General features: G+C 41.7%; 1 protein-coding gene across 1 annotated transcript in view; it reads right to left on the reverse strand.

The window, feature by feature from the left end:
- Positions 1–3,039: 3,039 nt before the first annotated feature.
- LOC140120613 (vomeronasal type-2 receptor 1-like) overlaps positions 3,040–24,516 on the reverse strand; it is a 33,549-nt gene continuing 12,072 nt past the window's right edge. The window contains exons 2-6 of the mRNA XM_072139581.1: positions 19,452–19,743; positions 17,560–18,423; positions 15,658–15,882; positions 15,389–15,512; positions 3,040–4,195 (exon numbers count right to left, since the gene is read on the reverse strand). Coding sequence (XP_071995682.1) covers positions 3,198–4,195; positions 15,389–15,512; positions 15,658–15,882; positions 17,560–18,423; positions 19,452–19,743 — 2,503 coding nt within the window. The 3' untranslated portion in view covers positions 3,040–3,197. The remainder of the gene's footprint in view (positions 4,196–15,388; positions 15,513–15,657; positions 15,883–17,559; positions 18,424–19,451; positions 19,744–24,516) is intronic.

The following is a 24,516-nucleotide window of genomic DNA, read 5'->3' on the forward strand; positions in this document are numbered from 1 at the left end:
AGGCACTTGATGAAAAAAAAAATTTTGTTGGTTCAGCAGGCACAAACGAGTCAAAGGTCATATCCAGATAGTTGTGGTCCTTCTCAGAATGATCTTCACTTATAAATGTTAAACTCTAAGGTTCAGTGCTGGGCTATCTATAATTTAACTTGCTTATCAATGATTAAGAATTTGGGATTAATTTACATTTTCATGCAGATTAACTATTTGACCAATTTGTTTTAATGTAGTTAAATTTCAGGTTATGTACCTGGGGAATAATAATCTGCATGCAACACATGTCCTAGGAGAATCCCTTGTGTGATTAAATCCCTAAGTGTTCTTGTAGATTAAAGATTAAACAACAGCATGTAATGTCTCAATCTGAATCTAAAACCAACAAGATCTTGTATATTGTTGTAGATGTTGTATATTTAAAAAATGTTTGTGCCCATCAGGGTATTCACTTTTAATTAATTCATTGGCCATATGTAAAAATTTTTTCAATTGGATGTTATTCAAGAAAATGTTCCTGTATGAAGATAATTTTTAAAGTACAAATGAAACCCTCACTACGCTGTTATTTGTTATTTAGCAATTTTTCTTTATCAAAAATATATATCAATTGTTGTTACAAGCATTTTGGGAAAAACATAATGACCCAAGTGTGAAAGTCCATATAATCCAGCGTGAACTTCAGGAAAATGGGCTGAGCACACCATGTAGTTACTCCATTACGGAGGAAGGCATCCAGCACATCATGTGACATTTCAGGGCATTTTTTCAGACATGCGTAGTGACAATTCCAATGAAGATGGGAAGATAATTTCTCATAAATGTTTCCATGTTGTCTCTTAGAAACAAGATAGCTTCCTCGAATACGACCACCCTCACACTTCGCGGCCAGACATCCTCTATTGAGCCCAGTCTGACCTCCTAGATTAAGCGATCATTACCACAGGATGGCTATGTTATATGCAGTAACTCTTTGACATTTCATATAAAAAAAACTTTTTGTTTCTTTGTAAAATCACTCCAGCATTGGTGGCTGTATCCAAGGACACAGTCTTGTTTCTAAAGGACCATATGACTACATTTTTGGGAAATTATTATCACACAAGTACATTTTAATAACTTCTTATTGAAGAAATGTATATATATGGCAGATGAATTAAATTGAATGTGAATGCTCAGATGAGAATACCCCTTAATTTTGTCCCTTTGATCAGTATTGGTTAAGCTACATTAGGAATATGTCTCTGTCTGGAGAAAAAATTTTACTGTAAGAACTGTGGATCTGTGGAGTAACCTGCCTCAGGAGCTAGATGCCTTCTCACAGCAAAATAACATTATTGCTTATTTAATTGGATAGAATTGTGTTCCCTTACATCCTTTCCCCTGAGCATGCGCCTGTATATGCTACAGTAGACTAAAAGGAATTGCAAAAGTAAAATGATACCAAAATTTTGTACTTTATTTTACCTTATCGTTAAAATCAATCACAACCACTTTCCTTTTTACATTAAATTTATTACACTTACACAGTTCATCATTTCTCTTTCCTTCTTTCTAGGTCATAAAATATTTTTATAGAAAGTTGTGGCGAGGAGGAAATTGGCTCAAACAACTGAATGGGTTACAAAAGTGAAGTCAAAAACACCTGCACAATTACACCCCTAATCGTGGATGCAGGATTCACACTTTGTTGAAATATCATATTGCCAAGGCAAAATCTAATGCCGAGTTGTTAGTTAGACCTGCTCCAGGTGCCAATGAGTGCCAGAAACTTTTTATTTTTGAAAAACGTCTATCCTAGTGCTATCCTAGTACTATATGACTATTAGTGGGAGTGTCATCAGTTGTTTTTGTTTTTCACATGAGAATTGTGCATGCTCCACTATAATCCTGCAATGTCTTCTCCAAGTGAAAACTAATAAAATGTAATCTTTGCAAAACAAATAGAGAATAAGACCCCATAAACTAATACCATACCCCAGACACAGCCCTGATTCCCCCACGCTTTCCTTTTCTGTGGAGTCTCTTTGCTTTTCTGCCCTCTGCCTTTAGGACATTTACATATTTTGTCAAGTAATATGCTCTTTCATCAGCAACAAGGACTGCAAAAATCTGTTTTATAGCTATTGATTTCGCTGTGCTGAAACCAGTCACTTGGCAGTTGAAATTAGAAGCAGATAAATATTTTGCCAAGATGAACTATGGACTTAATTGCCACTTTGTCCACCTGTGATCTTTGTGGTAGTTGGCCAAGTTGTTCCCCTATATACCTAAAAAGTTTATGTCTTTAATTTGTTGATGTCCTGTCCATGGAATAGGTCATCAATAAAAGTTCATTTGGCTCCAAAACTTGGGACCCCTTAGATTCTCTTAATCTAGATGCATCTGGCCCCTGGGATAACACAGATAATGAAGCCATATGAACATCTTGTTTCTCTGCTTAGTGCAGGGTGCAGCTCAATCCAATTGGAAGTGCACCCAAACCGGAAACACCCATCAATCCTATCATATGGGTCAATCATACAGCAAAAAAACCTAATTTTTGTCCCAGCACAAATGCCCTGGTTGTTCCTTTATGTCATCAGCCATGTCCTTGCGTTGTTAACAACTGAATTTATAAAAAAACCATGCATCAATTCCTCTGGAAGACTACAAAAGAAACAAAAAGCCTCAACTTTTCCATGCCTTACATACTACTACTGAGTCTTTGTTTGCCTTGAAGAAATTAATGTGCAACTAAAATTTATCAACTTCATTCTAACATCAGAAATAAACAAGAAAAATCTGTCCATCACTCTATAGTTCATCATATTGGGTAATAAAATGATGAGCGCCGTTCATATTTTGTAATATGACTGATCTCTTATATTTGCTATACATACTATGTGTCTGACATATGTGCTTGACATTTTTATATGTAGTTTGTTTTTTTTCTTTAAAATATATATATTTACGCTTTATCTTTAAAAAATGAAAGTAGATTTTTTTATTGCATTTCTCCTATATGTGTTAGATCAGTTTGAACATGAGTATGTGATAGGGTTATCGTTCACTTTTTTTCTTCTGCCAGAGTCGGAATTGGATCCCATGTTTTGGATCCAGTTCCATTTTTCGCAAAGAAAAAAGTGTCTCGCTTTCCATTGCACATAATATCTATGTATCCTTAACACCAAGACATGACCTTCAATAAAACTACAAAGACATTAATCATCGAGAACAACTGTGGATACTGTGGTGTTATTAATCTCACTAGTAATAGAGGCTGAGGTTGCTGGGGCACTTTTGTCATTAGTGGCAGCTTTGCCACCAACAATTTCTTCAGTATTTCTTTCTGGTTTTATTAGAATGATATATCCTTTAGGGACATAAATACAACCAAGCAAACCAAAACTTGAGGCCAAAATTGCAAAAATTTCAACAGCTACTTTGAATTTCCCTCTTGTGCTCAAGTAAGCTGGAACAAACGATATCCAAACAATGAAGAAGACCAACATGCCAAAGGTGATAAATTTGGCCTCGTTGAAATTGTCTGGCAGTTTTCGAGCTACAAATGCAGTTATAAAGCACAGTATAGCTAGGAAGACGTCAAAACCAAACATGGAGCACAAGAATTCAATGGAACCTTCATTGCACTCAAGAATTATCTTGATATTTTGGGACTCCATGTTTTTGTAAACCCAAGGAGGTGTCAGAATTAGGTAAGCTGTACATATCCCAACTTCGATTACTAAGCCAGTGACCGCAACAATTTTCTGATACATTGGGGTGAAGTTTATACTACTAGTTTTTTCTGCCTTTTTCAATTTGGCAGCTCTTTTTGCTAACATGAGAACAATGGTTTTACCAAGTATACAGGAAAGACACAAAGAGAACCCTAAAGCGAGTGTAGTTTGTCTTGCCATACATGACCATGCCTCAGGCTTCCCAACAAAAAGAATTGATGTCATGAAAGTACAAACCAGCGAGACTTGAATAAGAAAACTCAAGCTGCGGTCATTTGCCTTGACCAGGGCGGTTTCTCTATACATAATGTAGATAACTGTAAAGGCGATGACCAAGGAAGCACCAAACACAGCAAGAAATATCAGTGTTATCCCCAAAGCTTCATCGGTAGCAAGGAACTCCACTTCTTTTAGCACACACTCATTCCTATGTGCGTTAGACCAGAAGTCTGGTGGACATTGTATACATTCTCTAGCATCTGTAAAACAGCAAGTAGAACAGGTTAAAGGTTTACATTTGAAACTATATTTGGACCATACACCCACTAACCTTTCATTTATTTTGTAGCTTTTATTACCAACATTATATACAGTGGCGTCTCAAAGTCCATGGTTAGATATTAAGATCATATCTCTAATGAGATATTAAGATAATGTTATGCACTCGTAATTCTCATTACATTTTATAAAACGTCTTATTATCTTGATAGTGTTATATCTGAATATATTTATGTAGATATTTGGCACATGCCAAATGGTACTTCGAGAGCTGAAGGCCTTAAAGGGTTGTCTCATGAAACTAATTTATCCTCTATGCACAGGGCCTGCAGCCCTGTAGAAGCAAATGCAAAGACAATCATAGACTTGTAGTCCTTTTTTTCATATTTGTTGGACCATCAGCAATCATGTGGATAACTATAAGAAATATAATTGGACAACGCCCTTAAAGGTGTTTTCCCACCAAAGAAAATTCTCATATCTCAATCCCCTAGTAATGTTTACACAATAAAGATAATTTTACTCCTTACTGTGCTTTAGTTTTATTGTTGTTTTAGCTCCTATTACTCCCTAGGATTACTCTCTAAGCAGACACATTGGGGTACATTTACCCGGTCCTGACGCGATCCAGCGGCGCGTTCTCCGACAAGGATTCGGGTCTTCCGGTGATTCACTAAGGTACTGCGCCTGATGTCCACCAGATGTCGCTGCAGCGCCGAGGTCCGCCGAGGTTCGCCGGAGTTCACCTGCTTCGTTTCAGTGTATGTAAGTGATAATCTTGCGACACAATTTTTTTTAAAAATTCCGCGTTTTTTCCAAATCCATCTGGTTTTCCGACGGCTACGTCCCCGATTTCTGTTATGTGAAAGCCGTGCCAATGCACCACAATCCGATTGCGTGCACCAAAATCCCGGGGGAAATTCGGCGCAAATCGGAAAAATTCGGGAAACACGGCAGAAAAACCCGATCCGGTTATTTGTCAGGGTCAGGTTAACTGCGCCACTTTACAGGTTAACAGCCACAATCAATGCCCGCAGACGTATCTGGTATCTGATTTATCTGACTAAGTCCATTGTCTCTCTCACGGTCAGGACAAAGCTGCTGCTGTACCTCTTGCTGCTACTCAGCAAAAGGTAATGATGTTACTACAGGATTGTTTCACCTGACACTAAGAGAAATTTGAAACTTTCCAGGAGTGGTTTCTGTTATATTTTGGAATAAATCCTATTGCGACTTAAGCTCAGATGGTAAAAGTAATTATCTCTGTGTTGCAGGGAGACCCCCAGGCCTTGGCCCTGACATTTCCTCCTGGAGAAGAGGAATGGTCATCTCTGGATACATTTTTTTGATCCTTGGGGTCCATTTATGCTGAGCCAGACCATGCTGGCTACCAAACGCAGGTCATCGCCAGAAAATCTACAGTGTCTGAGTGGTAGTAATGGAGGCCAAGGTATCCTTTGTACCTGATCCTAAGTTTCGTTTGCCAATCATGTTTAATGCTAAAAATAAGCCTGGGCAGGCACCAATTTTGTTGATGAGGCTATGCAAAATAATGCTCAGACCAACACCTCTGAGAGTTCCCCCCCAAAAAATCTTGTCCTCTAATAATGTGCTTGCTACCATTGATAATGACCTTGCTACTTTTAATGAAAATTGTCAAGATCTGCCACCCCTGCTGATTGTTTGTACCCTTGTACAATTGTGTCCACGGATGGTAGTTTAGGTGGTGTTCATTTTTATTAGTCTTTGCTTTATATACCTTCCAAGTTCCATTATACCCTGTTGGTTATATTATTATATCTCAGCATTGTATACTGCCTGTGCTTTTGTTATTCTATTGTTATTCTGTTATTGATTTTGGCAATTGTACCTTTGACTATTCCTTTGGACTCTGATTTTGTACTGTATATGCTATCTTTGTTGTGACTCAGATCCCCCAACCTCGCTTTTTGTGTTATTCGTTTGTAGTCTTTTTTGTGTCTGTGCTGTGGATTGTGTCTGTAATGTGAATGCAGGCTAAGACCATGTGCACAAGATGAGATTCAATTGTGTTGTGAAAATGCATTTCAGCCGCATCTGGAAAAGTGTTTAGAAGTGTTTAGACAGAAATGCATGGCAAGTAGTAGCATGTTGCTACTTATGCAGCGCAAGCATTTAGGTCTAAACATGTCTGCATTCAGGGAGGAGATTCTCCAGATGCCCCTAAAATGTAACACAATCTTGTGACCATGGATGTAAGGTCCGGCATTAGGTAGAATATATTAAAATAAATCAGTGCTTCTGCCTGCTCATATTGTGGCCCCTCTCATCTCCTCCTCATATTGTGACCGCTCATCTCCTCCTCATATTGTGGCCCCTCTCATCTCCTCCTCATATTGTGGCCCCTCTTATCTCCCCCTAATAGTGTTGCCCCTCATCTCCTCCTCATATTGTGGCCCCTCTCATCTCCTCTTCATATTGTGGCCGCTCTTATCTCCCCCTAATAGTGTTGCCCCTCATCTCCCCCTCATATTGTGGCCCCTCATCTTCTCCTCATAATGTGACCTCCTATGTACTCCTCATATTGTGGTCCCTCTCATCTACTCTTCATATTGTGGTCCCTCTCATCTCCTGCTCATAGTGTGGTGTGTCTCATATAGTGTGGGGCCCATATTGTGGGCCCCGCTCATACACCAAATATTGTGGGCCCCCTCTCATATCGCCCATATTGTGGGGGCATGTAGGGGAACCAATAATTTATTGTGGGGACTACATATATACTGGAGGCATGTGTGGGGACTGCTTATATACTGGGGGCAGGTGTGGGGACTGCTTATATACTGGGGGGCAAGTGTGGGGAATGCTTCTATACTGGGGTGAATGTGCTTGGACTGCTTATATACTAGGGGGCATGTGCAGGGCTACATATATACTGGGGGCATGTATAGAAACTACATATATACTGGGGGGTATGTGTGGGGACTGCATATATACTGGGGGCAAGTGTGGGGAATAAATAAATACTTGGGGCATGTGTAGGGAATAAATACTCGGGGCATGTGTGGGGACTGCATACATACTGTGAGTGCTGTGCTATCTAAATGAATTAGAATTTGCTGTTGTTAAAAGGATATTCCCATTTCAGCAAATTAATGTTATTGTTTGTATGATGAAAAATGATAAAAATATTCCAATATACTTTCTGTATCAATTCTTCATGGTTTTCTAGATCTCTGCTTGCTGTCATTCTCTCAGAAGCGTCAATGCTCATTTGCACCATTGTCACACCGGTACACTGTTAGTATTATCAGAGCCGTGTGATATAATGAGCCTTGCACCTGTGTGACCATGGGCAGAAGAATTGATACAGAAAGTATATTGAAAAATTTTATAACTTTTCATCACACAAACAATAACATTTATTTGCTAAATTGGGAACACCCCTTTAAATATGAATGAATTTAGGTGGAAACAATATGATTGTATATATTATGATAAATTGAGGGTCACAGTGTATTTTCTGTATATGCAGAGGGAACATTTTGGTAATTTTGAGGAGCACATAGCTGTTATATAGGGGACATATACTGACACCTTTTTTTTAGGGACAGAGTGTGGAGAAGTTCTCCAGAGGCCGCAGTCACCCGGGTGGCAAAGTCTGCAGTGATAAGTCATGGCCGAGAGAAGTTTCCATGGTGTTCTCTACCTGACGGAGGAGGATTGGCAACAATGAGGAGACTACGGGAAGCAGACCACGATGGAGAAGGCCAATACAGACGTAGAAGGAATCCGTGGCAACTGAAAGTGATGCCTGTGTCCAAGTGCAGCCCAGATGTTCAGTATACTTAATGCTGATATATATTTATTTGTCATACAACCATAAATTGAGGGCCGGCACAGCAATACAAAACTGGTCATTAGAGCCAAAGATGCATCCAATAGCAACCAATATATAAAAAAATATGGCAAATAATCTACTTTATTTAAACACAATGAATAACACACACTAAGAGATACAAAGAGTCTAAAATCACTTAAAAGGTGCTACCATGAGCACAACTGTCCCCAAAAGGGTCAGGGAACAGGGTCCCAGACCCAGGGGTAAGCCACAGGCGGACAAACACCCTCCCTAAGTGAACCCCCAGTTCTGCAAAAATAAAACAACCAGAGCTTAAGACAAGTAATAGTACTGAAGTTGTGTTACCTCAATCAAATGAGTGTATATAAGGAGTAAAAGAATCTGAGTGGGTGCGAGGCAAAACAGATGGGGGAAGAGGGTGAGCCGGCTGTGGGAAAGGAACCCCACGCGTTACGTCACGTCCTCGTGACTTCCTCAGGGGTGATCAATTTCCCACAGCCGGCTCACCCTCTTCCCCCGTCTGCTTTGCCTCGCACTTACTCAGGTTCTTTTACTCCTTATATACAACACTCATGGTAGCACCTTTTAAGTGATTTTAGACTCTTTGTATCTCTTAGTGTGTGTTATTCGTTGTATTTGATTAAATAAAGTATATTTTTGCCATATTTTTTGCATCGCTTTTTCTTGTTATATATATATATTTATTTGTGGTTATTTACTCCTATATAATTATGTGTGCAGGATATTAATTTTTGGTAAATATAGTGTTTGCTACATTCATTGCAAATATATATATTTACATATGTGCTATATATGTTGCATATGTATATCTATATTTGTGGTATTTACATTTCAGATATTTTCATGGAAGGGACATATTTTTCTATTCTCGCTATATTTACTGCTGGTAGGCCTTATTGTAGATGATCCCTTAACCCCTTAAGGACGCAGCCTGTTTGCAGGTTAAGGCTCGCAACTTTTTTTGAAATTTGACCAGTGTCTCTTCCTGTGGTAATAACTTTTCAACGCTTTAAGATATCTCTGTGATTTTGAGACTGTTTTCTCGTGAGACATTGTAGTTTATGTTAGTAGTGTCATTTCGGTGATCCGTTCCTTTTTTGGGGGGGAAAAATTCAAAAATTTAGGAAAAATTTGAAAAAAATGACTATTTTCAAAGTTTCAAATGTTATACTTTTTAGACAAAAAGTGATACCACAAATTTTTTGTGATAGAAACCTTTTGCCATTGGTCTTCTTTTTATATCCATTATTTGTTTTAAGTTTCCATTTTTTTTATGGATGTGAGAAGGTTTGAAGTTTTAGTAGCAACTTCTCAGATTTTCTTGAAATTTGAAAAATGCGAACTTTTTGGTGATCAATTCAGTTTGGAAGTGCCGTATAAAGGCTTATGTACTATATACCCCCACAAGTAACACCATTTTATGAACCTAACATCTCAACCTATTCAAATCAGCATTTAAGAAGTCTGTTAACCCTTTAATTATTTTTCCGGAAGCATATGAAAATGGAGTGGAAATTTTGAAATTTCAATTTTGGATTTCAATCTTTCCAATTTAGCCCTAAAATGGATACATTCAGAAGGAATTTGAGGTAAATATATATTCCTAATTTCTTGCCCTGCTTCTTCCGAGTACGGCGATACCAGACATGTGGATGTCAGCTGCTGTTTCCCCGCACAGCGTTGTCCAGAACAGAGTTAGCGATACTGGGAATTTGGAAAGCCAATTTGGCTGCAAATATTTTGTGGTGCCACAGTGTAATTGAAGAGCCCCTGAAGTAAAAGTACAATAGAAAACCCCCCAAAATGTCACCATTTCGGAAACTAGACCCCTCAAAGAATTTATCGGTGGTTGTGGTGAGCATTTTAACCCCCGACACGCTGGTCAAAATTGAATGCAAAGTAAATGGTGCAGAGTAAAAATTGCGTTTTTATCTCAAAAATGTCATTTTAGTGCCTCATATACTGTGCCCAACCCATGCCACTTCAGACAAACACCCCAAAAATCATTCTGCGGGTTGTCCCGAGTACGGCAATACCACACATGTGCCAATAATTTACAGGCTGGGCACACAGAAGGGATGAGAATGGAAGGAGTGAAATTTTGATTTTCCAGCTCCGTTTTCACACGTTTGGATTTGGAGTGCCATGTCATGTTGGCAGGGCCCGTGAGGTGCCAGTGCAATAGAAACCCCCAATAAATGATACCATTACGGAAACTAGACCGCTCAAAGAATTTATCGGTGGTTGTGGTGAGCATTTTAACCCCCGACACGCTGGTCAAAATTGAATGCAAAATAAATGGTGCAGAGTGAAAATTGCGTTTTTATCTCAAAAATGTCATTTTAGTGCCTCATATACTGTGCCCAACCCATGCCACTTCAGACAAACACCCCAAAAATCATTCTGCGGGTTGTCCCGAGTACGGCAATACCACACATGTGCCAATAATTTACAGGCTGGGCACACAGAAGGGATGAGAATGGAAGGAGTGAAATTTTGATTTTCCAGCTCCGTTTTCACACGTTTGGATTTGGAGTGCCATGTCATGTTGGCAGGGCCCGTGAGGTGCCAGTGCAATAGAAACCCCCAATAAATGATACCATTACGGAAACTAGACCCCTCAAAGAATTTATCGGTGGTTGTGGTGAGCATTTTAACCCCCGACACGCTGGTCAAAATTGAATGCAAAGTAAATGGTGCAGAGTAAAAATTGCGTTTTTATCTCAAAAATGTCATTTTAGTGCCTCATATACTGTGCCCAACCCATGCCACTTCAGACAAACACCCCAAAAATCATTCTGCGGGTTGTCCCGAGTACGGCAATACCACACATGTGCCAATAATTTACAGGCTGGGCACACAGAAGGGATGAGAATGGAAGGAGTGAAATTTTGATTTTCCAGCTCCGTTTTCACACGTTTGGATTTGGAGTGCCATGTCATGTTGGCAGGGCCCGTGAGGTGCCAGTGCAATAGAAACCCCCAATAAATGATACCATTACGGAAACTAGACCCCTCAAAGAATTTATCGGTGGTTGTGGTGAGCATTTTAATCCCCGACACGCTGGTCAAAATTGAATGCAAAGTAAATGGTGCAGAGTAAAAATTGCGTTTTTATCTCAAAAATGTCATTTTAGTGCCTCATATACTGTGCCCAACCCATGCCACTTCAGAAAAACACCCCAAAAATCATTCTGCGGGTTGTCCCGAGTACGGCAATACCACACATGTGCCAATAATTTACAGGCTGGGCACACAGAAGTGATGAGAACGGAAGGAGTGAAATTTTGATTTTCCATCTCCGTTTTCACACGTTTGGATTTGGAGTGCCATGTCATGTTGGCAGGGCCCGTGAGGTGCCAGTGCAATAGAAACCCCCAATAAATGATACCATTACGGAAACTAGACCCCTCAAAGAATTTATCGGTCATTGTGGTGAGCATTTTAACCCCCGACACGCTGGTCAAAATTTAATGCAAAGTAAATGGTGCAGAGTAAAAATTGTGTTTTTATCTCAAAAATGTCATTTTAGTGCCTCATATACTGTGCCCAACCCATGCCACTTCAGACAAACACCCCAAAAATCATTCTGCGGGTTGTCCCGAGTACGGCAATACCACACATGTGCCAATAATTTACAGGCTGGGCACACGGCAGGGGTCAGGAAGAAAGAAGCACAATTTAGGTTTTCAAGCTTCGTTTTCACTAGATTGGTAATGGGGGGTACCCCCGAGGTACCAGTACAATAGAAACTCCCAAGTAGTGAACCCATATTGGAAAGGGCACCCCTCAAAGAATGTATGTAGGCTTGTATGATCATTTTAACCCCCAACACGCTGGTCAAATTGAATGCAAAGTAAATGGTGCAGAGTAAAAATTGTGTTTTTATCTCAAAAAAGTCATTTTTGTGCCTCATATACTGTGCCCAACCCATGCCACTTTAGACAAACACCTCAAAAATCATTCTGGGGGTTGTCCTGAGTACGGCAATACCACACATGTGCCAATAATTTACAGGCTGGGCACACGGCAGGGGTCAGGAAGAAAGAAGCACAATTTAGGTTTTCAAGCTTCGTTTTCACTAGATTGGTAATGGGGGGTACCCCCGAGGTACCAGTACAATAGAAACTCCCAAGTAGTGAACCCATTTTGGAAAGGGCACTTGAACAGGGTGGTGCTGGTGTAGAAATTGTCCAGGTAGAGGTGGTAGCCCTGGTCCAGCAGTGGGTGCACTAAATCCCACACTATCTTCCCTGTAACACCCAGGAAGGGGGGGCATTCTGGGGGCACTATAGTGGAGTCCTTCCCTTCATATACCCTGAACTTGTATGTGTACCCTGATGAACTTTCGCACAGCTTATACATTTTCACACCATATCTTGCCCTCTTATTGGGCAGGTACTGGCGGAATTGAAGTCTCCCTTTGAATTGTACCAGGGACTCGTCTATGCTCACATGTTTGGCGGGAGTATATGCCTGGGCAAACTTGGCACTAAAATGATCTAATATGGGCCTGACCTTAAATAACCGATCATAACTGGGGTCACCTCTGGGTGGGCACTGTGTGTTGTCAGTGTAGTGCAAAAACTTATGGATGGCTTCAAAGCGCATCCTGCTCATTGCCATGCGGAACATGGGGTTGTGGTACAGTATATCTGTGCTCCAGTAGTCCCTGATTGAAGGCTTCTTTACTATCCCCATAAGGAGTATTATGCCCCAATACTTGTACATCTCTGCTGCAGTGACAGGGGTCCACCTGTAGGGTTGTGCATAAAAGGATGTGGGGTTTTGGGCAATATGTTGTGCAGCGTAGAGATTTGTCTGAAATATAATAATATTTAGCAGCTCCTCATCAAAAAAAAACTTTAAAAAGTCTACAGCTCTGAGCCCTGTCGTGTCAAAGTTAATGCCAGGATGGCCCAAAAAGTCAGGGACCTGAGGGGTATAATTATCTGGGGCTACCCATGTGGGGTCAGTGGAAGCCCCAGACGCTTCTCCTGCAGAAGTCCCAGAAACTTCTCCTGCAGAAGTCCCAGGCACTTCTCCTGCAGAAGTCCCAGGCACTTCTCCTGCAGAAGTCCCAGGCACTTCTCCTGCAGAAGTCCCAGGCACTTCAATTGCAGAAGTCCCTGGAACCCTACGGCGCCTTCTTGGGGGTCCTTCCAGGTCACTGGAAGATGAGCAGGAGGATGATGATAGGTAAAAGGGACCATCATCCCCACTAGCTGACTCGGTGTCAGAGGCAAGCATGTTATATGCCTCCAACACGGTGTACGTCTTCTGAGACATTGCACACAAAAAAAAATAGAGAACAAGAAAAATTAGATAATGTGCACCAAACTACACGGATAAACCGTCTAGCAGGCACACAAAAAAAAAAAAATGAACACCAAACTACACGGACAAGCCGCACAGATGGCACACAAAAAAAAAAAAAGATAATGTGCACTAAACTACACGGACAAGCCGCACAGATAGCACACAAAAAAAAAAAAAGATAATGCGCACCAAACTACACGGACAAGCCGCACAGATGGCACACACAAAAAATAATGTGCACTAAACTACACGGACAAGCCGCACAGATAGCACACAAAAAAAAAAGATAATGCACACCAAGCCACACGGACCAGCCGCACAGATGGCACACAAAAAATAATGCGCACTAAACTACACGGACAAGCCGCACAGATAGCACACAAAAAAAATAATGCGCACTAAACTACACGGACAAGCCGCACAGATAGCACACAAAAAAAAGGTAATGCACACCAAACTACACGGACAAGCCGCACAGATGGCACACAAAAAAAAATAATGCGCACTAAACTACACGGACAAGCCGCACAGATAGCACACAAAAAAAATAATGCGCACTAAACTACACGGACAAGCCGCACAGATAGCACACAAAAAAAAAGGTAATGCACACCAAACTACACGGACAAGCCGCACAGATAGCACACAAAAAAAATAATGCGCACTAAACTACACGGACAAGCCGCACAGATAGCACACAAAAAAAAAAGATAATGCACACCAAGCCACACGGACCAGCCGCACAGATGGCACACACAAAAAATAGCTAAGTACGGGTACACCTACGGCGTTCTGGAAAAAAATATTACCAGGCACCGAAAAAAAACCTATGTGCACCGCGCAAAAAGGCGCTACAAATGCACCTAGCTTGCCCTAAGACAAACTAACTACCGCTAAGATTGCTAAAGATTCTGTGCAGCGCTATTCACACGGCGCACTGAAAAGTGCGTCCAGTGCAGAACAACGCTAACACAGAGCACTGAAAAGTGCGTTTGGGTTCAGAAGGGACAGACAGGGAAAAACGGAAGACACGTGGGATCACACAAGGCGATCACACAGGGAACACACAGGACACAGGAAAAAACAGATAGGGATGGGAATTTGTAGGGAACAATAGGGATCAGATAAGGATCAGAACACTATTTATAGTGTAAAAGTGTATTTTGGTGCACACAGTAACGCTCTTTCCTCTCTCCAGCGATACCAAACCAAAATGGTGCCGCTGGAGGAAGAGGAAAGTGCTAAAAGCACGTTTTTTAGCCTAAAATCAATGTAATTGGCCAGTCAGGTTTGACTGGCCAATCACGGCGATCGGCGGGCGGGACCGATTTGATTGGTCGGGTGACGGAGACAGGAACTCCTCCTGCCTCTGTCACCCAAATTTCAGCCCGATGTCACCACGTCTCGCGACGTGGTGACAATTCTAAAATAGTATGCGCTCGCGCAGTAGCTGTACCGCGCTGAGCGCCAATAGTGGGAAGCTGCGCAGTACAGCTACGGCGCGGAGCGCTAAGGGGTTAACAGTTGGCCTTGTTTATTTTTCATTCTTATGATTTTTAATTGTGGGGGCACTTTATTTTTTTCCTCCAGATCAATTTTTATGGTGGCGCTATTTTGCTCGCCTGTTTAGGGCACCAAAATGCCTTAGTCCCCGCTGCTTTAGGTTATGTGATTAGAGCCTGTACTGAGTATCCTGTTTATGTTATTACTCAGAATCTGATGTTATCTTACAGGTTACTCTGCAGTCCATGAACAACGGATTATAACCATGGCACTGGTGCAGGGCTCTTTATTTATTCTGATGTCTTGTAGAGAATAGCTGGAACATTGTAAAACACCCTCCTGTGTCACTTCTTCTTCCTTATAGATTGTAAGCTCCTGTGAGCAGGGCCCTCATTCCTATTGTCATCTGTCTCCTTACCATATTTATTTACTTGTATATGTGCCACATAATTTAATATTATTACATCATTTATATATTTGAGGAAATATTTGACCTGTTTCGTTAGTGATTTCTCCTTCTGCACAGTTAATACAATCGAAGCAGCACACTGGTTCTCCTTGCCTAATGCCTTTCCTTGTGCCTGGAATACAGCTGTTACTGCAAACCGATACTGGAGGCTATAGAGGAGGGAAGACAATAGGTAAACACGTCAGAAATATCAGAAGTCATACAATTTCATAACTCAGCTATACCTTGTATATCTTTAATATTGCACTAACGTATGTATTTTGTTATCTACGGAAGTAGACACATGGTACTTACCAGTCCGTTCGGGGTGTTCCAAAATATTGAACTGTTGTCTATTTTAAGGTCAAAACCTCCTGTTTTTGATTTATAATGGCCCATTTTTATAAAGGATAACGTTTCATTGTTACGCCATTGCCAATTTAATATGTCATAGTTTCCTTCTACATCTCCTGACTCGTCAAACTTAATGGATTCATTGGTAAAAACTGTGAATTTTGTATTCTTCAAATAGTACATAAGCTGTTGGAAAATTTTGACATTATTATTTCAAAATATCACAAAAAACAAAGATTCTAGTCCTAGAACATTTACAGTCATTGTGCCCCATAGGTGGGGGGGGGGGGGTCTTACCACTGGGAATATAACCGTTCCTAGTGATATGCAGGTACAGAGTGAATGGCGAAGCAGAAATACTTCTCCGTCATATTAGATGGCTTTCCAGAAAAATACCATTTCTAGCCATTGCATGTACCCTGCACATGTTTGCCAGTTTTCCTCCCCAGTAGGTTCCATCTCTCATTTTTAGTTTCCAGGAAGGGGGAGACTAGTTGCTATAATGCCTTTGATACACTCTGAAATTCTGTTTTCCTGCCTTTATGTTTCCCTATTCCTGAAACTGGACTGAAAATTTAAAAGTCATCTGTGGTCCAAGGGCTATGGCTCAAATCTCTACAGATCAAAATAAGCTGCATAGATACAGCCAGAGCTGCATCTGCCATGAGGCGGGACGAAAATCTCGCCTCAGGCATCAGAATGCGGATCCCTTTAAAGAGCGGCGAAATTTGCAGCTCTAAAGTGGGCGATTCGGGCACCCGTTAACGCCCAAATCACCCACCAGCTAAATAAATCGCGCCTGTCTCTTCAAGACACAGGCATGATTTATATGTGGAGCGACACATCTGTGTGCCCCTGTAAACAAACAGGTGCAGGGGCTAGCGAGACAGTGGTGCAGGACAGCGGGAGCAATGGAGGAGGTGAGTACAGGTTAGGTTTTTTTAAATCCCTCGCCAGCCCGCCCCCAGAATTTTATACACAATCGGACAACCTCTTAAAGGGAAAAAAAGATAGGGGGTAGTATTAAGAATGGGTGGTCACAATAAATGGATGTAGGAACCATATAGTGTGAAGGTGCCATTATAAAGTGTGGTGAGTAATATGAGGGGTATTATTAGATGTCAGTGTCACAATAAGGGGTGTATAATTAAGTATTGGAGCCACAATTGGGACAGTACACTGTGTGTGGCTAGAACAAGGGGTATTGCACAGTGTGGGGATCACAATAAGGGTATTTTACAGTGTGATGGCCAAGGTGGAGGTTATTTTACAGTATGGTACTAGTATTTCAAGAGGGGTTCTGTCTAGCTCTATTACAGTATTTGGGGGGCACTGTATTAGGGGTAGCTAAGAATAACATTGTTAGGTGACAATGGGAAAGTGCAGAGCATAAGATATCTGTGCAGTAAACTCATCAGAGATGCTGTGTTACTAGAGGCAAATTGATTGTGGAGAAGCGAAACCAAGTTCACTGGGTGCAATAGGTATGGACCTCTCCTGTGCTATCTGTATCTATACATGATAAGTACTGACTTTTTTCATCTGCACTTGTGTCTATATATGTAGGGGTCTAGCCACAACTTAGTACTTGTTACATGTGCACAGGGACCTGTGCTCTGGATCTTTTATGACCCTAGCAATGCCCATGCTATGACTGAATCCTACTTCAAAGCCTTTTTCTACATCAATGCATGACTTACAAGAAGCCTAGTAACATGATGTGGGTTATAGCAAGTCTTTTCTGAAAGGAATAGGAGTCTATTGTTTTTCCTAGGCTTCTTGTATGTCATGCATTTAATGTATAGAGACATGCTTTTATCCTTATTGCGTTCATTACAATTCATAGGTAAGGTATATACTTACTTGCCATGGTTCAAAATCAAGCAAATTTGCACAGGCACCACCTGGAAAAGGCCCTTTCCCTGGCACGCATATGTCTAAATCATGGAGAGCGTTAGCAATAGTGTAAATAGACTTGTAAACACTATAAGTGATGCGGAGTTCTGAAACATCGGTGTATGTATTAAGGATATCTTTAAATTTCTCCTGTCCAGTACAGAGGCGAGGAGATATGTTTCTTCTCCGTCCTGCCACAATTGCCTCGATGCTTATATTCGTATAAAAAGCTGCCCTTTGCGTGGGCCAGGTACAATTGAAGGCTTCCTCCCAGAATTCATATACCAGGTCATCTGTCCCATGTTCTGGGTGAATGTCAAGAAGAAACTGCTCAAAGCCTGGTATATCTGCTCTACGAATAGCAAACCCAATGGTTCCTCCAAGAAATGAAAAGTATTGTGGTTTAGCTATGAGTGCGGATGTTGTCCAAGCTTCACTGGCTATATAGGTTTTACCAGTTATATTAGTCTCTGCCAAGGCTTCCATTAATGCACTAAGGTCAATGTCTGATGAAAAGATGACAATCACATTGGCTGATGACGTACGTATTGTCTTTACAATGGTATCTATAGTCTCCTTGTTATAGATCCTTGGCAGAGTTTCAGAGAAAGCAATGCACACACCATTTTTTTCTACCTCTTCTTTAAAAACTTTGATACCATATTTCCCATAGTCATCATCTGCTGCAATTGTTCCAACCCAGGTCCAACCAAAATAGGTGACAAGTTCAGCAAAGCCCTTTGATTGGGCCTGGTCACTAGGTATTGTACGGAGAAAAGAGGGGAACTGAAACTTGTCACTGAGAACTGAACAAGAAGATGCATATCCCACCTAGAAATTGAATTGATAAATTTGTTAATGAGAAAATGTTTAAGAAATTCTTAGAATTGGTGAAAACTTTTGGATAAATTGTTATACAAAAAAATTTGATCTTAAAATTTAAATTCAGAAAATGATATATCTAGAAACTAAAGCTGCACTAATTAACTGGACAGTCAATAAATCTGCAAGTCCATCTGCCACAAGGTGGGTGGTGGAGGCTTCACTTTACATATCAAGAAAGTGGAGCAGAACTATTAATTTACATTGGTAAATTACCTAATGTCCTGCAGACAAAAAATGAGGTAAAGTGGACAACACCTTTAAGATTTTAGAAGGAAGTAGGCAATGGATCACATATATAAGCAGATGACCACAGTCACAGTGGCTGGATCTAGGAGTAAGTGGCCCTGGTTTATCATGTTTGATTATGATGGTAGATTTACTGGTACTTTAATTATTTGTTAGGTTTTCTGAGCTTCTGAAAGAGAACCTGTCTGGGAAAGTTTTGCACACTGGGGCACATTTACTTACCCGGTCCAGTCGCGATCCAGCGGTGGGTTCTCCAACGCTGATTCGGGTTCTGCTGGGATTCACTAAGGTCCGTGCGCCGATATTCACCAGGTGTCGCTGCTGCGCCGAGGTCCGCCGAAGTTCACCTGCTTTTTTCTGGTGTATGTGAGTGCTTGATCTTGCGACACAAATGGCTTTTTAAATTCTGCGGTTTTTCCAAATCCTTCGGGTTGTCCGGTGGCCACGCCCCCCGATTTCTGTCGCGCGAAAGTCGGCGCGATTGCGCCAAAAATCTATCGCGTGCGCCACAATCCCGTGAAATACAGTGCAAAGAGGAAATATTCGGGAAAAACCCGACGGATTCGCGGCCCCGGACCCTTAGTAAATGTGCCCCACTGTGTCTCATTGTCCCATGTGAACACTGTGCAGCCTCATCAGACTCCTCTCTAGTACTTGGCTCCTGTGTAGTGAAGTCCAAGAAACTTGAATAAATATAAAATGGACACTAAAATAAATGTATAATTTACCTGTGGAAAATAATAGAGCCCCAGTATTCTGGCTGTGGCAATGGACAAGGCTGATCCTCCAGCTCCAATGACAGCTGCTAGTGGTGCTCCTGCACTGCAGCGGAAGTTTGGGTGGGTTTCATTCTGTCCAGTAAGGAATGATAAAGTGGCTTCAACAGATTTGGAGATGGTGAAGCACGTATCAAAAATCTGGTAGCCCAAAGTTATTCTCGGTAGAATGTCTCTACGTTTATTTACTTCATCAATCGCAAACATCATGGCTCTGGTCCAGCGCAAAGCACGAAAATTGAACCTGCATATGAAAAGAACAGGATAAATCTATCATTACCTACATAGATGGAGGTATAATGGTGGGAAATAAGTATAAGCTGCTGTACATGTATTTTATCAAGAACTACAACACAGGTTACAGTAGTCAGTACCAGCCTGGCCTCTAACCATTCATTTGTTCCAATTGTGCTGCATGTCTTACCCTTAAACACTTTTGTTTTCTTATATTAGCAATGAAGTAGTCCAATTATCAATATTTTCGCTTGCTAATCACTTGATGCCAGATAATAACAACTTTGATTTTGCCATACTTGTCATTTACATCAAAATGTCTTTTTGTATATACTTCTGCCATACAGTGATTTTTATTGTCATGTAGATATACAGACTAGGTTTCAGCATCTTTATCATTCATAAAAACATTCCACCTACAGCCCTATAGTTCTTTACATAAACAGATGAATTGTCTGTAATTGGGTCTAATCAACAATACAGGACTTCAATTACTGTATATACTCGAGTCAGACCTAAGACCTGGCAGTGGCATGCTGAGTCTGTAGAGGTTAATCAGTTCTTTTGGGTCTAATCAGACCCAGTCCAGCTCTGATCAAACATCTGCCCCTTTACAGATGGCCCAATTACAGGTAAAAACTAGAAGTAAAAAAAAAATGTAACAAATATTTAAAAGAAAAAAAATTAAAAGTGTGGAAACGTTCCCCGAGGGGTCTTTTATGACCTCAAACACACAGACATATTACGAAGTATTAAAAATTTAAAAATAAACATTAATATTCCCCGCAAAAAAAGCATGTCCATAGTCGTCCTGTTTGCCCCAGACTATGCAAATTATTTATCAAAATGACCATCACATTCTATGGAATTAACTTGTAATGGTCACTTTGTGTTAATTTGAAAACAAAAAAAAACCTCTTCCAGAGTGTTCTGGACCTCAGAGCCAGGGCCGAAGGTTCACCTTCCAATAAAACAATGATCCTAAGCACACAGCTAAAATAACTAAGCGGTGGCTTCAGAACAACTCTGTGACCATTCCTGACTGGCCCAGCCAGAGCTCTGACCTGAACCCAGTTGAGCATCACTGAAACTTGAAAATGGCTTCCACCAACGTTCACCATCCAACCTGAGGGAACTGGAATCTGCAAGGAAGAATGGCAAATGATTCCCAAATCCAGGTGTGAAAAACTTATTGCATCATTCTCAAGAAGACTCAAGGCTGTACTAGCTCAAAATGTGCTTCTACTCAATACTGAGCAAAGGGGCTAAATACTTATGACTAGGGTTGCATGATGTATCGAAACCTCAATACTTTAATATTAGGTTCAATATCGGGTTCTGTCATTTTCATTGCTTAGTAACTTCTTCTGTTGTACAGACTCCTAGTAGATGTCGGCAAGGAGTTCCTCAGAGGAGACATTGGGCAAGGAATCCTTTGTATAGATGTGTCAGGTTGGGGAATCTTTTGTATAGATGTGTCCGGTTAGAGGAAGAGCAAGAGCCACATCATCAGAGAAATACCACCATCTGTCCATATATGGTGTTTATCCATCTCCCAGGGCTTCCTCAGACACAAGGACTCACATTTACTAAAGCCCCAGCACCAGTTTTCTATCATACTTTGCTTGTTCTTTATAGTGCAAACTGCTTGCACATATATTTGCAACATACTCCACCGGGGCCTAGCCATTTCTTGGTAGCCTGGAGGCAGCAGGGGCCCAGAATACCAGAGTGGCTGGCTAATACGGCCTTGGGCACGCTGTGGTCACGGTGCTTGGTATGGGGACTGGAGGGCTGACCTACAACCTGGCAGGTCTACAGCAGGTGGTGTGTGCAAGAAAAATGGAGGCAGAGGCTGATGCAATGGTTTCTCCCTGGGGCAATCCCTGAGTTGTCTGTAGGATGAGTCTCTGGCTGATGGATGGGGAACCTGTGGTGGTAAACAGCCATATCCAGAGGTCAGACGGGGGCAACGTTGTGCGAATCATCTTACTTTTTTTTTTTATGGAGCAGCAGGCAACGGGCAAAACAGGTAACAGTAGATTCTTTCTGCTGGAAAGGTCATGGAGAGTTAGTCCACAGGAAAGGTGCACACAGCCTGATAGTAGATGCAGGTGCAACATCCTTGACCGGGGCCTAGCCATTTCTTGGTAGCCTGTAGGCAGCCGGGGCCAAAAATACCGGAGTGGCTGGCGGTTGCAGCCTAGGCACGCTGATATCACGGTGCTTGGTATGGGGACTGGAGGGCTGTCCTACAGCCTGGTAGGTCTCTAGAAGGTGGTGTATGCAAGAAATATGGAGGGAGAGGCTGATGTACTGGTTCTCCCTGGAGCAACCCCTGAGTGTCTGTAAGATATGTCCCTGGGTAATGGACAGGGAGCCCGTGGTGGTAACAGCTGTATACAACGGCTCTTTATTGAACAACTAAATGGTCTCACATGAGATTCGGATTAATGGAGTGGTCATGAAAAAGAGTCCTCAGCTGACCAGCCTGGTAGTAGATGCAAGCTGGGATGGAGCTGTGTCCAAACTGTAGAAGCTGCAGCTCTGGATTGGAGTCTCCTGACTCTGGTCCGGGGATTAGCTAGGTGTCAGTACTGATGGTGTACTGACACTGTCTCTCTCTTCACTCTCTCTGTAGGCTGGAATCAGACTGAGACCTCTAGCCCTCAGACTGGAACCCAAACATGTCCCTGCCCAGGGATTTTATTCTCCTGGTTATGTGGTGGCTACCTCTCCAATCACACTCCAGTGTACATTGTAGAAACACAATTGGTCGATAACTCACAATTGGTCAATAATTCACAACTATTGCTTTTTCAGGCCGGATCTGCAGTTGCTGATTACCTAATGACCCAGTGCTAGAACCTTCTAGAAGGTTCATGACTCCCTTTCGCTGTTTGCAACTACTCCATTGCCAATACATTGGCAGGGGTGTTGCAGTTCTGGGCTTAAGTCTCCAGACTTGCCCTGTGTGCTAGGCAGTAGGCCAGAGGAACTAGAAGTTCCTGGGATTTGGTGCATTGGCAGCACTAAAGGTGTGCTGCTCACTCTCATTGGGATAAGACCACATGCTCTCACCCAGCAGGGGGTTTTATACTCCCCCTGGTCAGGTGGTAGCACCTCTCCAATCAACTTCCAGCTTGCATAACAGATACATCATTGGATAATTACATACATCAGTTAACTGTTGCCTTACCAGGCAGTATCTAGAGCAGGTATTACACAACACTCAGGTTCTAGAACCTTCCTAGAGAGGTGATCAATCTCCCTAGCAGCTCCTGACTTGGAGACAACGCTATTCACAACTACCAGCCTGCCTATGCATTGACTAGGGTGTTGCATTTCTAAGAAGTGTCAGCACTACAAATGTCTCACACACTGCCCATTTGTGTTGTGGCTGCACCATACCTGATGGACCACAAAACTCTGCACTAAAAGCGGCATTCTGGTGCACAGTTCGACACATATATCATGTAGAGTCTGACAGAAATGTGTTGCCGCCCGATGTTAAACTTGAACCTCTATCCACTAGACTATGGACTTACTGGTTGTCAATGTGAGGATTTTTTCTCATTTGAGTTACACTGTGACACAAGCTCCATGCACTGGTATATAGAGATGGATGTTCTCAAAGATCTCTCTTATGTTACTACAACTACTGTTTTTTTTGTTTCGTTTTTCACCACTTTTTCCACCATCACAACTCGTGCGTTATCTATTCCGGGGATAGTCATAGGATGTATTTGCTAGTGCTTCAGTCTTTAATTTAATTACATGTTTTAATTATATGCATGCATATCTTGGATCCTTCACATCATTTATGATTGGATTTAATTTTGTAAGCTTAATACTATTTTCTCACGCTTTTTTATTAATACTTACCACATAGGTTTACCATGTGAATAGCCACATAGCTTGCTGAGCCGTTAATCTGCAATGCATATAAAATACTTATATATACAAAGTGGCAGATACTCTTGAACATGTGTGGCCTATTGCTTTACATCCTTTCCTCGAATGTGCAAACTGAAAATGTTCTTACTCTTTCTCTTCATGTAAAGTTGTGTTAACACAGCCGCTAAGAAATAGTATAATTACATACATGTGTATTGGTTAGATTGATTGTGGTACATATGTGCAGGGTCGGACTGGCCCAGCTTAGAATCCCCCAGTGGACCCCACCACTGGTGGGGGCCCCCTGGTAAGGGGAAAGAAACTTTTTTTATTAAAAAAAATCATCAACGACCCTCAAGGGGGTGGTCGGGTAATTCTGGTGGGCTGACGGCTGCGGGACCAGGCACAGGGCGCATCTGCCCTTTGCCCACTGTGTCCAGCATATCCTCCCTGTACAACGTACTGTATATGTTAGTAGGTCAGTACCTTAGGGTTAGTGGTGCTGAGTATAGTTGGCTTAGGGTTAGTGGCCACATTTAGGTTCCTGGTGGTTGCGTTCACACACTGCATTTAAATTACATTTAGAAACACAATTCTGGGAGGAGTGTTTCCCCGATCGCATGTGTTCAATGCACATTCCTGATCGCAAGCGTTTCACTGTAAACGCAGATGTCTGGAGAATCTCCTCCGCACTGCACTGGAATTGCCTTCCTAAGTGCAGAGTGTGAACACAGTCAGAGACCGCATACTGATGATACGCTTGCTATTCAACTGCTTTGGGCAAAATGGATCTGCAACACCCCTGCCAATGTGCAGGCAGAGGAGTGTTTGTGAATAAGCCCCCTTGTTTGTGTCTCCCCCGTAGGTGAGCCAGCACAACTCACAG

The sequence above is a fragment of the Engystomops pustulosus genome, chromosome 3, assembly GCF_040894005.1.
Source record: "Engystomops pustulosus chromosome 3, aEngPut4.maternal, whole genome shotgun sequence".
Lineage (NCBI taxonomy): Eukaryota > Metazoa > Chordata > Amphibia > Anura > Leptodactylidae > Engystomops > Engystomops pustulosus.